Source organism: Podarcis filfolensis, assembly GCF_964270895.1.
Source record: "Podarcis filfolensis genome assembly, chromosome: 4".
In the NCBI taxonomy this organism is placed as follows: Eukaryota; Metazoa; Chordata; class Lepidosauria; order Squamata; family Lacertidae; genus Podarcis; species Podarcis filfolensis.
Genome location: NC_139607.1, coordinates 52324781 through 52336850, shown reverse-complemented (window position 1 = coordinate 52336850; position 12070 = coordinate 52324781). Strand labels below are relative to the sequence as shown.

General features: G+C 52.4%; 1 protein-coding gene and 1 long non-coding RNA gene across 3 annotated transcripts in view; one reads left to right on the top strand and one right to left on the bottom strand.

The window, feature by feature from the left end:
- RUNX1 (RUNX family transcription factor 1) overlaps positions 1-12070 on the bottom strand; it is a 181919-nt gene that overhangs the window by 84380 nt on the left and 85469 nt on the right. For both annotated transcript variants that reach the window (XM_083608847.1, XM_083608848.1), the window contains exon 3: positions 577-842. In XM_083608847.1, the coding sequence (XP_083464973.1) occupies positions 577-842 (266 nt within the window). The remainder of the gene's footprint in view (positions 1-576; positions 843-12070) is intronic.
- LOC310760439 lies at positions 854-11095 on the top strand. The gene is made up of 2 exons (XR_014546975.1): positions 854-2037; positions 10812-11095. It is a non-coding gene; the product is annotated as an uncharacterized lncRNA (long non-coding RNA).

Here is a 12070-nt window from a genome sequence, read left to right as displayed (position 1 = left end):
CTAAAGCTGTTTAGGGTCGCGCTACACGGCAGCGCCCGCGCGCACACTTCCTCCGAAGTAAACTTCAATTATTGTAAGGGGTCTTGCTGCCAGGTCAACCTGCACGAGGGGCCGTCGGCATGGCTGCAATCCGACGCCCACTTACTCCGAAAGATGCCCCCTTCCAATTTAGTCAGACTTCCTAACGAGGATCGGACCCGGTTAGACATTTCGGGAGCCTTTTCCGCGCGCCACGAAACCGCATCTAAGGATGCAGTCCACATGGCCGTGGGCCCAACTTTGCGGTTTCCGTTTCGAGGCTGCCACCCTTTCCCCAAAGCACACTTCGCTGGAAAAGTCCAGCCCCGCTGCTTTCTGTGGATCTTACTTCCGAGTAAACCCGCACAGGCTCGGGCTGCCCGGCTGCAAGCCGAAACTCCCCCCCCCCCGCCGCCGCAAGTCCCCTCTGCAAGCCGTGGGCCTTTACTGCCAAGTAAATAGTAATGGGCTGCATTAGACACAAGACTGACAGCTGAGCAACTCTACTGCTGAGTCGACCCCCCCGCCGCCCCCCTCTTCTCCCCTTGCCCCTCGTACCTTGAAGGCGATGGGCAGCGTCTTGTTGCACCTCCAGTGGGTCGGCAGGACGGAGCAGAGGAAGTTGGGGCTGTCGGTGCGCACCAGCTCGCCGGCGTGATCGGCCAGGACCTCCACCATGCTGCGGTCCGCGGTCCTCATCTTGCCCGCCAGGGCGCCGCCGCCGCCGCCGCCGTTCTCGTGGCCAACCAGCGGCAGCGCGTCGCTCATCTTGCCCGGGCTCAGCGCGGTCGAGGGCGGCGTGAAGCGGCGGCTCGTGCTGGTATCTACGGGGATACGCATCACAACAAGCCGGTTGAGTGAGAAAGCTCCGCACGGGGCTTCGCGCAAAGCGGGGCGGGCGCAGCAACTCTTCGGCCGGAGGCTCTCGGAAGACCCACATAAAAGGAAAGAGCCTTAGGGGTCCCGCAGAGGAGCCAGTCCCGGAGTCAATGCGGATCAACAGTTGGCTACGGCAGGGGGACGCTCGTTCTCCTGGTCCTGCCACACTTAATCCAAGCATCCAGTTGGCAAGCTCTCCTGGAAATGTATTGCGCGTCCCTCTCTTTTAGAAGCAACAACAAAAAGAAGCAAGAGTCCCTAATAGGTTTGGACAAGCTTTTTCTCTTTTGGCCTTCTCCCCTCAGGAATGACCAGGGCTATGAAAAATCAAAGGCCGTTCCAAAATCCCACACACGGGGAGGAGGACCGAGCAAAGGCATCCGTTGCAAGCACCGGAGACAGGAGGAGGGAAGGGGCTAGCCAGTCCTTCCAGGAGCGAGTTTCCTGTCCTGTTGGGAGAGCAGGCTGCTCTCTCCCGTCCACCCACACCCCGCTCTGCTCCTTAAAAAACAAAAAAAGCCGCTTTAGAATCCGGATTTAAGCCCACCAGTCTCTGCTCGTGGAGAGAGAAAATCGGTTTCAGAACAATTTGAGGGCGGGGAGGGAAGGGGGTGGGACAGGCTTTCACGGACGTGGCCTGAGGTTTCTCAAAGGTCAAGCGGCTATCACAGCATTATATACTGTACTTCATCAAATATTTACAGTCGGCTCTAGAGAGAGTTTAAACACAACAGAAATCCATTAATGTTCTTCTGCAGGAGCTCCGCTTCCCTGCCCCTCTCTTCCCAAAGCGGCCTTGAGAAACCCGGCCTCGGGGGGCTGCCGCGCCGCTCTCCGAAAGGGCCAGGAGAGTCCCGCGGCCGCGGCGCCCTTTCGCAACGCTTTGGCCGGGTCGGCAACGAGGGCGAGGAATGGAAGAAGAAGAAGAAGATCCCGGCAGGTCGGGCGGCCAATAATGTGAAGGAAAGGAGGAGGGAGGGAGTCCATATGAGGAGAGAGAGAGAGGGAAGCGGGGGGGGGGAACACCCCTCTGGTTTGGTCGGGGCTGCTGGTTGGCTTGTGGGTTCCCTCTGCGGTTACTGCGTGCAGCAAGTTTCGAGCGCGCACTTCTGAAGTCACCCAACAGTCTGTGGCCGCCGGGTGAGTCACGCTGCCAACTTGGGGGGAAAAGATCTGAGGCAATCTTCCTCAGATTCAGCCGCCGGGGCCCGGCTGCTCAGCTATGGTTTAACCACAGCAGGTGGAGCTCCGCTTTCGGGACCATCGTTTGCTTTCTCTCCTCCGCACCCTCACGGCCTTCCTCTTTCCCTCCCCTCCTTTCTCGCGCCTCCAACTTCGTTACAACGCGCGAGGGGGGCCCGGCCGAGTTTCCGCTTCTGCCCCACCAGAAGACTAGTAGCACACGCGATTGGCAGTAAGAACAAACACAGGCACGCACGCACACACGCAGGCAGGCGGACGGGCGCGCAAGCGGCCTCAGAGTCAAGAGTTAAAAGAAGAAGTAGTAGGAGTCGCCCAGACGAGAGAGCCTGCGCTCCTCCCAGGGTCCACGTTCCCCAAGCGGAAGGAGTCTTCACGTGTTCACCAGACGCCAACGGCGAGCTTCCCCGAGGGCTCCTGCCTAGGGAGGCCAGTCTCTCCAGCTGTGTGTGACCTTCTGTGAGGCGCTGTTTGTTTGCTCATGCTGGTCTCAAAAAGCCTGGTCTGTCTCTCTCTTTCTCTCCCCCCCCCCTCCGCGCGCCCTCCTCCTCCTCCTCCCTCTCGCCTTCTGGCTCTATGAATGGAGATTGACTGGAAATGAATTTGCTTTTACAGTAAGAGAGTCCGGAGGAATGCCATTCCCTCAGCTCTTTTGCATAGGGGAGGGCGCCGGCCAATCAGAGCCCTTTCCGGTATTCAGCAGGGCGCGGCTCCAACCCGCGGGCTCCTGGAATTGGCCTGCGCACCGCCGCTGGAAGCTACTGTAAAAAGCCAAAGGGAGGCCCGCGTGTCAATGGGACGCCGCGATTACCGCAGCGCGCGCGAGAAAGAACAAGCGAGCAAGCGGCAGACCTCTGGGCGGCGGCTGCGGCGTCTTGCGCGAAGCCTCGGAAAGGCGGACTGAGGGAGATGCGGGGACAAGAGTCGCGCGGCCCGCTCACGCGCCAAACGTTTCCCTCGTGCGTGGGTGGGTCCCCGCGGGACAATGAAAAGGGCGCGAAAGTAGTTCCCGAGACTCTCAGTCGCCTGGCTGGCTTCGAGAAGGAAGCTCACCCCGCACGGACCCCGAGCACCCGCCCACCCCCACCCCAGCCGGGCTTTTTCAACAGTCACCAACCCACGCGAAGCCTAGGCCAGGTCCCACGCAGTGACTGGGCTGGTAACCCCCCTCGGCACGCGCGGCTGAGGGAAAGGGGATGGGCGGTTTTCGCTTCTTGTGGAAATAACGCGAGTTATATCGCCTTCAGTAAGAGCTGCTGCCTCCCCTTCCAAGTAGTATTCTTTTGCCCCGATTCAGCACGTGAGCCCCCACAAAATGCAAAGTTCTGGGCAAAGGTTCGCCTGATGAATATTTGCCTATCGCACAGTTGATTACCAGGATGGGGAAACCTCCCCCCGTTCGGGTGGTTTAACTCCAGTTCCCATCTGCTCCAGCCAGCAGGGCCAAATATTTGGGACAAGGGGAGCTGGAGTCCATCCACATCTGCAGGGCCACAGGTTCCCTACCTCTCTGTGTGAAAGGCGTGAAGGGTCTGCAAGAAGAAAAAAGATGGCAGCCCTCCCCTCAAATGAACAGCGCACACTTCCTGCCTCCCTTTGTGCAGAGAGCGCCAAAGATTGCTATTTTACGCTTTTCCATACACTCCTGGATTAAGTGCACAGAGAGAATTTTTTTTTATAAAGGTCTCACTTCCTTTCTCCTCTGATCTGTTCCTCACATCTCTAGAGATTATGCCCAAATTTCAATATGCAGTACATCACACTGCAGCCCATGTTCTTTCTGAGACTATAAAAAAATGCTTTGAAAAAGTTGGCCAGGGCAATCATAGTCACTGAGGCGTTTTATAGATCAGTCACACAGATAGTGGTGTTTTGTCAGACTTTGGCACTGCAGTGGAGGGCCCACACTGCAGGGGAGAAGTTTTGGATCCATGGCAGTAGAGAGTGGGGAAATGGAGTCCCAGCTCTCCTCATAGAGAGCCAGTGTGGTGTCGTGGTTAAGAGTGGTGGACTCGTAATCTGGTGAACTGGGTTCGCGTCTCCGCTCCTCCACATGCAGCTGCTGGGTGACCTTGGGCCAGTCACACTTCTTTGAAGTCTCTCAGCCTCACTCACCTCACAGAGTGTTTGTTGTGGGGGGAGGAAGGAAGAGGAGAATGTTAGCCACTTTGAGACTCCTTAGGGTAGTGATAAAGCGGGATATCAAATCCAATCCCGCCCCCCTGCTCTTTGTCTACAGGCCTTCACTAAGTTCAATGGAACTTGCTCCCAAGTGAGTTGGGTCAAGGATTGCGGCCTTAGCTTTCTCACTTTTTCATTTCTAGAATGTATTGGAGTGCAGCTCCCTTGGATCATAAAATGTGCTCCAGAGTTGAACCCTAGCACAGCAGTTGGACTGGCTACCAGCTGTCAGCATGAGAAGCAATAGAGCCCCGCTAATAGGAAGCTGAACTCGGATCTGGGAGCCCAGGGGAGCCAAGGCTGACCGGAAAGAATTTGCCAAAGGCAATGAGCCCATTTCTGGAGTTGAACGGCATGGATCCAGGTCTCTCAATTAGTTGGATCACACGCTTTCAACTGTTGAGTGATGGCATGAGCCTTAAGATGCCAATTTTTATAAGGAATGCCAATTATTCTTCACTGTGACAGCTCCATATTACATTATGTTCCTGATTCCAGACTCAACAATGCCTCAAATCACCTTCTCTTTGATTTTTTCTTTTTCTTTTTTAAAAAACCTGGCAGTCCTGCTCAACACAGGCTATAGTAATCAGAACTATACTTTTGATCAGGCCAAATGAATTCATATACAGTACTGTGTCCAGTCTAAAAGAGATGTGCTATTTATATAATCTGAGGCAAAAGCACACATGAAAAGATAAATGACATTTCTCTAGCACTCTGGCACTGGGTTATAGAGCAGCAAGGCATTTGGAAGTTTATGCTGAATGGTGGCTGATCTCATAGTGAAGTAGTAATTAGTGTGTTGGACTACAGCCTTGGAAGACCCAGGTACCACTCGCCACTAGGTTACAAACCTTACTGATCTTTTAAGCCAATCCAGGGCTGCCAACTTGAATAAAATATCATGAGGGCCCAGGTGACCCATGCCCCCACATAATCGATCACATGACACATAATCGATCACATGTGCATGCACACCATTTGAATGGGAATGCCCATCAACTTTGTGGGGGGCCAGCCCCCTCAAATATTTTATTGTAGGGGCCAAAGCCCCCAGGCCCCTGGGAGTTGGCTCCTATAAGCCAGTCACTGTCTTGCATAAACACTGGGTTGTTGGGAGGATAAACTGGAGAGCCATATATGAGCTCCTTGGAGGAAATGTAATAAAATAAAAATAACAAAGTGCCATAAATATAAGCTTTTCTGCCATGGTTCTTTATGAAAGTGAGTGTAATGTAGTGGATAGTGCTGGCAGTGGTGTGGCATGGGGGATCAACAGGGGCAATTGCCCTGGTGCAAAATTGTTAGGGGCGCAAAAGCCCAACACCCAGTTGTGCCTCAGTACAGTTGCATGTTTCCATCGCTGGGCCCCGCTGATAACGGCTTCTCCATGCAGACCAGGAAGTGACCTACCCAGACAATGGAACGACTCTTCTTTTGTGTTCTACACACCCTTGGCACACCCTTGAAATAACCTGCAGTTGAATTCCAGGATATGTAACAACTAGCTAGCAGTGCATTTGTATGAACCAGGGCTGGGGAACCCTTGGCCCTCCAGATGTTGTCGGACTGTTGCTCTCCTCATCTGCTGACCCAGGGCTGATGGGAGTTGGAGTCCAACAGCGTCTGGAGGGCCAATTTCCCTCACTCCAGACATAAATGAATGGAATTGCATGCATTAGTGGAACCAGCCTGTGAACAAACTCTCTTTGCCACTTGCCACTTACATCAATGCTCAGAACATACCTAGGCACACACCACAAGCCCATGTCACTGGGGCTTTCAATCCCTCTCCCCAAATTTCTCTGCAGGGAGACAGTTTCTTAAGCTTAAGGGAGAAAGCAGAAGGCCCTTCAGAATTAGATGAGGATCTCATCTTTATTGATCAGCTTGGTGTGTTGCTTTAAATTGTAACCATATGCTGCAGCTCAGGAGAGGGAGGGTGCTGTTGCGCTCCTGTCCTGCTTGTAAGCTTCTCACGGGCATCTGCTTGGCCACTGTGAGAACAGGATGCTGGACTCGATGGACCTTCGGCCTGATCTAGCAGGGCTCTTCTACAAACTATCCTATTTGAGTGTGTGCCTAATCCCTAGATGCTTGCATTAAGAGGCTGACACATTTCTGGAAATCCTTTGGGCCCCTGCAATTTCTTCTCCGTAACTGAACATTTTACCCCACTGTATGCTATCTTCACTTGCTGACAGGTATCTTGGTCCAACCAGGACTATGATGCTGGTGCTCCTCCTACCCCCTGGCACAGATTAGCTTAACTTATAGCATGCAGTGGGATGCGGGTGGCGCTGTGGGTTAAACCACAGAGCCTAGGACTTGCTGATCAGAAGGTCGGCGGTTCGAATCCCTGCAATGGGGTGAGCTCCTGTTGCTCGGTCCCTGCTCCTGCCAACCTAGCAGTTCGAAAGCACGTCAAAATGCAAGTAGGTATAAATACCTACTTCTGACAGGAAGGTACACGGTGTTTCCGTGCGCTGCTCTGGTTCGCCACATGACTGCTGGCCACATGACCCGGAAGCTGACCTAATGGTCAGGGGTCCCTTTACCTTTACTATAGCATGCAGTTGTTGTTTTTTCTAAAAAAAAAATGTTTAGGGGTAGTCTCATTTTCCTACTCGATTGAAATACTGCCCCTCAACAAGGCCTACCTTAGATTCACAAAATGTTTAGGATATGCGTACCCCTGCGTACCCCCAGGAAAAAATACTGATAGCATGAATAGATCAGAGTTTTTCCTCCCGTAAGAAGCCTGGGCAGGCCAAATATAGCGGGGTGGGGGAAGAGGAGAGAGAGAAAAAGGGGAGATTCCAACTCCTGCTTTTCTCAGATTACCGGGGATCACGGAGGCAAAGCGTGTACGGAGGGAAGAGAGCGGGGAGGAGGAAAGGGGAAACAGTTTCCCAAGAAGGGTAAAAGGCACGTTAAGTTAGCAACGTCCGTTGCACAAATCTGCAACATGGAAGAGAAACCGCAGGGGTCTGGCGCGGGGGCAGGGAGGAGGAGGAGTGGGCCTGGTGCAATCGCAAAGAGGAAGCGGCTTTCTCTTCGAAGCTTGTTGTTTCCTCGGTCGCTGGAGCTGCCCGCAGTTGCATTGCGCAACCGACTCCGGAAACCTCTAGCACCAAAGCAGCCCGCTTTGAGCAGCATCCAAAGCCTGGCCGGGGCTCTCCTGCTGCAGGGACGCGGAGCGGACGCTAGAGGGCGCCCAAAGGCCTTGGCCTTCGCCTTCCCGAAGCAGTGGAACAAGTGCCGCGGCCCGCAAAGCAGCTTAAGAGAGAGGGAGGGGGCCGGGAAAGTCCCACCTGCCGATGTCCCCCGAAGACCCCGTCTCTGCCTTCCCCTGCTTAAACCTACGTGAGCTGAACGGGTGTGCGCCGGCGCGATAAAGCCGGGCAAAAGCACACTTTGCTCTGTCTCAGCGCTGCAATTTCCCGGGAGCTCTCAGCTCTGCATAGATCTGCCTTCAGCGCACCAGCCCGGACGGATGCGCCTCCCTCGCTCTCTGCAGCCGTGAAAACAAGCCTGGCGCGCACAAAAGCCCGCTGATTCACCCGGCCGATCAGCGCACGAACTCAGCCGGATGATGAGCAGCGTGGCATCTAAATCTCGGGAGGCTCAGCCTTCATTCTCGCCCCAATCCCTCTTCCCATTGACGAATGTTGCAACTTGGAGAGCTTTGAGCACGGCTTCTCCGAGCTGTCATCGGGGAGGGATCAGGAGGGCGGGGAGCAGATTTCAGGCGCGATCATGACCTTTTCCCTTAAGATCCCTTAAACCAGGAAAAGAAAGAAAGAAAGAAAGAAAGAAAGAAAGAAAGAGAGAGAGAGAGAGAGAGAGAGAGAGAGAGAGAGAGAGAGACGCCGTCCAATAACAGTGTCTGCATGCGAAAGTGTAAAAGAGCTGCGCGTAGATTTCGGCCCCTTGACAGCAGGCCGTTCACGGCGCACGAGCAGTGAACGTGGTCAACTGCAAGTTTCCACCAGTAATTCTAGACTCTCTGGTGTTCACGGGTTTAAGGGTGCGGAGGGGAGACGTCTTTAGAGGGCCACGTGCGTCCTGCCTTGTCTCCCTTCCAAACGCGGTGAGCCATCCGTGCTGCGCCTAGGGTGCCTCCTGCTTATTCTGCTGAGTCGGACCCTGGCCCTCTGCCCCGGAGGCACCGCCGCTGTTCCTTTCCACTGTGCTCTTAAGCCCACTTGCTAATGTCACTGGTGAGCCTCCCTAAACCTTCTCCGAATAACTGTCTTGTTCATAACTGATGAATCAAGTTATTCACGTCAAGTTAAACATTACTGTCCGCCCAGGAATGGCAAGTATTTCTACAGAAGCCGGCTGGGCCTCGCCCTCCTGGACCAAAGGCAACAGGACGCCCGGAGTCCCACGTTCTCTGCGCAGACACGATACCTTTAAAGCGCAGTCGATGCGCAAAAAGTTATGGCCACTGTGGTTCACCCCTCACAGAGAGACCATCCTCAGCAGCCCTTATCCAGTGCCCAGAATTCATTGAGGGCGAAACTTGCTTCGAATGTGCTTTGCAGTGTGTGCGCAAAGCGCTGCAAACCGCGGTGCCCGACGGTCTACTTTAAGCCAACAGAGGAGTCCATGGGTTGCGCGGACTGGATTTGGAACCGAGTGCCAAATCGTGCCCAATCATGTCCGGTTTCTTGGAAGAGTACTTTAGGGAGATCAGGAATTCAACCCAAGATTTTTTTAGGTAAAGCGGGCCGTGCGTCTACACGGAGATGGCCCTGGAAGGTAACGTGAGGATGGGCTGTCAGCTAATACAGTTCTTCGTTTATTCGCTGGGGGCAACGTTCATTTTATGAACTAAGCATAAGCAGCCCCCTTAGCGTCTGGCTATAATCCTATACACGCTTACCTGGGAGTAAGTCTCATTCAACTCATTGAGGCTTACTTCTGAGTAGGCATGTTTGAGGGTGAGCTGTCAACAATGTCCTAAGCGCTTCAGAGACTCTCAGCTATTATCACTACTCTAATAACCGTAGAGTTATCCTCGTATTTGGGGGGGGGGCGGGCGGTGGAGGATGAAAGATTAATGACTCAGGCGACATTTGAGCAGCGGTCTTTCTAGCCTGTTCATCGCCCCAGCCACACACGTCCCACAGTAGGAAGTGCACTCGAATTTACTGGCAACTCGTCTTAGGATCGCCGCTCAGCCGTCCCTCCAAATCTTAACTCTGTTTATTTTCGAGAGACATTCCCGTTGATTTAAAGGAGGGTTTTCTTCTGCATTAGGATGCTTAGGACAGCAGCTTTGTTCTTCGTTTTGAAAGCTTCTCCTGCACGGATAGAGTTCGGCGCCATCAGCACCACATTTACCCTTTTCTCGCAGGGCAAAGCCAAGGCCGCGCCGTCGTCCTTGGAAGGGGACCCTGCTGGGCCGATGCCAGCGCAGGGCGCCCCTACGACCCCCCTTTTCTCCAAATGCGTCCCCATAAAACCCACTCACGTGGATGGGAAGCGGGAGGGCGGGCAGGGAATTGTCTGGCCTCTGGGGGCTTATAGCCTGCGCCCCAGGTGAGGATAGGACCACCCCTTTCCCGCTTGACCTAAAACTGCGGAACAGAAAACTTTTGTGGGTCTGAGGCTTTTGGTACCGCAAGAGCCGAAAGGAGCCGCCAGGGAACTCGGTGCGTCTGTAAGGGAGAATCCTAACACGTGTCTGAGCCCCTTACAACTCCATCCAGTCGCCCGCCCGCAGCTTCTCAAAACCTCTCCGCCCTTTATCGTTAGGAGCTGAATTAACGCTTTAAAGCCTGGACGTCCCTAAACACCTGGGTGCATCGATCCTGTAGATTTCAAGTAAATTTCCCTCCAACTGATTCTGGGCTTCCTGCGCTAGAAATTAACAAACCACGTCGTCACCTGCAACAACCTTGCGAGGTAAACTCGCTCAAGGCAACCTACTGATTTTAGGGGGAATGGAAAGCCTGCGGCATCCATCCTCCGCCCCCAATATGGGGGCGACCCTCTGTCCGGGGTGTGCTCCCCGCGCCCCAAGTCCAGAGTTCCAGTTTAACGGCGCCCTATAGATCATGCCGATGGCTTTCCAGGGGATGACACGGAGAGGGCGCACAACTTTCTGGTGGATCGCAAAGCTGCGCAGCCCAGGAAATTTCACGCATCCAAATTGGTTACCTAAACCCTCCCCATTCACCCCAAACTCAGAAATGGCACGAACTCTAATACTGGTGGATTTCGGAGCTTCCTTTTCCGTTGATTTTAAGCGAGATTTTAAGACACTTAAACAAAAAATAACAACACAAAAACCTTCCTTTCTTTTTGCAGGCTCGCAACGGGCTTTCTCAAAAGAACCCCGTCGTTTTTGTTTTTTTGAAAGGAGTGGGGACACATTTCAGTAAAGCAGGTGTGGAATCGATGGCCGTCAAATAAGTCGATCCCAACCGTTTTTGCTTAAAAGTGGCGGCGAGGGTGGAAAAGGGACCCTGAAATGTTTTTGCGTTGCATTATCCTGACGCTATTTAACTTCCGCGCAGGTTTGAGATGGCCAAGGATCCGCCAGGCAAGCCGACTCGGGCGACGTCCGCGGCTTAATCGACACGTTCGCGGCCCCTTTCGCTGACGCAGATTCCCAACCCATTTACTTGCAAAGCATCTCTCGCTGATGCCATGAAACTTACACCCAAGTAACGCGGATGGAACCCGAGTCGAAAATGATTGCCATTCCGAATCTGGACTGCGATATTTAAAACCCCTATTCATCCTGTTTTATATACTGTATAATGTACCATATACACAATAAACATTGGTTTGGTTTATTTTATTTTTTTAAAGAAGCCTTCTCTTATTTAAACCACAAGCTAATTGGCTTTCTCTTCATGGATGCTAATTTGCTTTGTTTCCTTACTTGATTTCCCAGACAAGAACTAAAGGGGAAAAAACAGCAACTCCAAATGGGAATGTTCAGGAGGATGTCATTGAAGTTATAACCATATAGTATTATGATACGTGGAGGTGATGGGTTTGCAAAAATCTATGGATCGTGCGCAGTTCGTGCATAGCGATCCTGTGGAGGTTTACTCGGCCGTAAATGGCTTTAAATTGAAAGGAACTTGAAAGAGTATTTGCCTCCTTTCAGGATTAATTAACATGATCAGTCCCATCACACATATTGGACGAATGTTCTCCGATTATTTTTTAACACTTTTTGAACTTTACTTCGTGTAGAACAAAGAGTCTTGCAGCACCTTGAAGGCGGATAGATTTATTGTGCCGTAAGCTCTCTAGAGCCTTCTTTGCCTAGTCCACGGAATTTCATGCCACAGTAAATCTATTAGTCTTTTAAGGTATCATAAAGACCCTGGTTTTTGCTGAAAAATACTAACACAAAAGTTGTCACGTCGAAATAGTGTGCTTGTGGAGTCTAGCCTTTTAAGGCTGTTTTATTTCTTTTTTAAAAATGGTTGGTGACTCACCTAAAAGTTTAGACACGTTCTTAATTTTGCACTTTCTCTTTTCATTCAAGCAGAAAATCCCCGCTCTCTAATGTAAAGGACAGGAAGAAAAGACTTCGTTTTAGAAATGCTTTAAAAAAGATATTCAGAGATTTTCCTAAACCTTTTGCCCGAAAGACAGTTATGCCGCGCAGAGGAAAATAACGAAGGAGCTTGTCTGAAAGACCCCGGGGTTTCAAGAGAAGAATGACTATCAGTTCCCTGGGGTGGGGTGGGGTTGTGGAGGAACCCCAGAGCAGATCGAATGTGAAGGGCTCTGGCAACTGCGAAGCCGATTTATA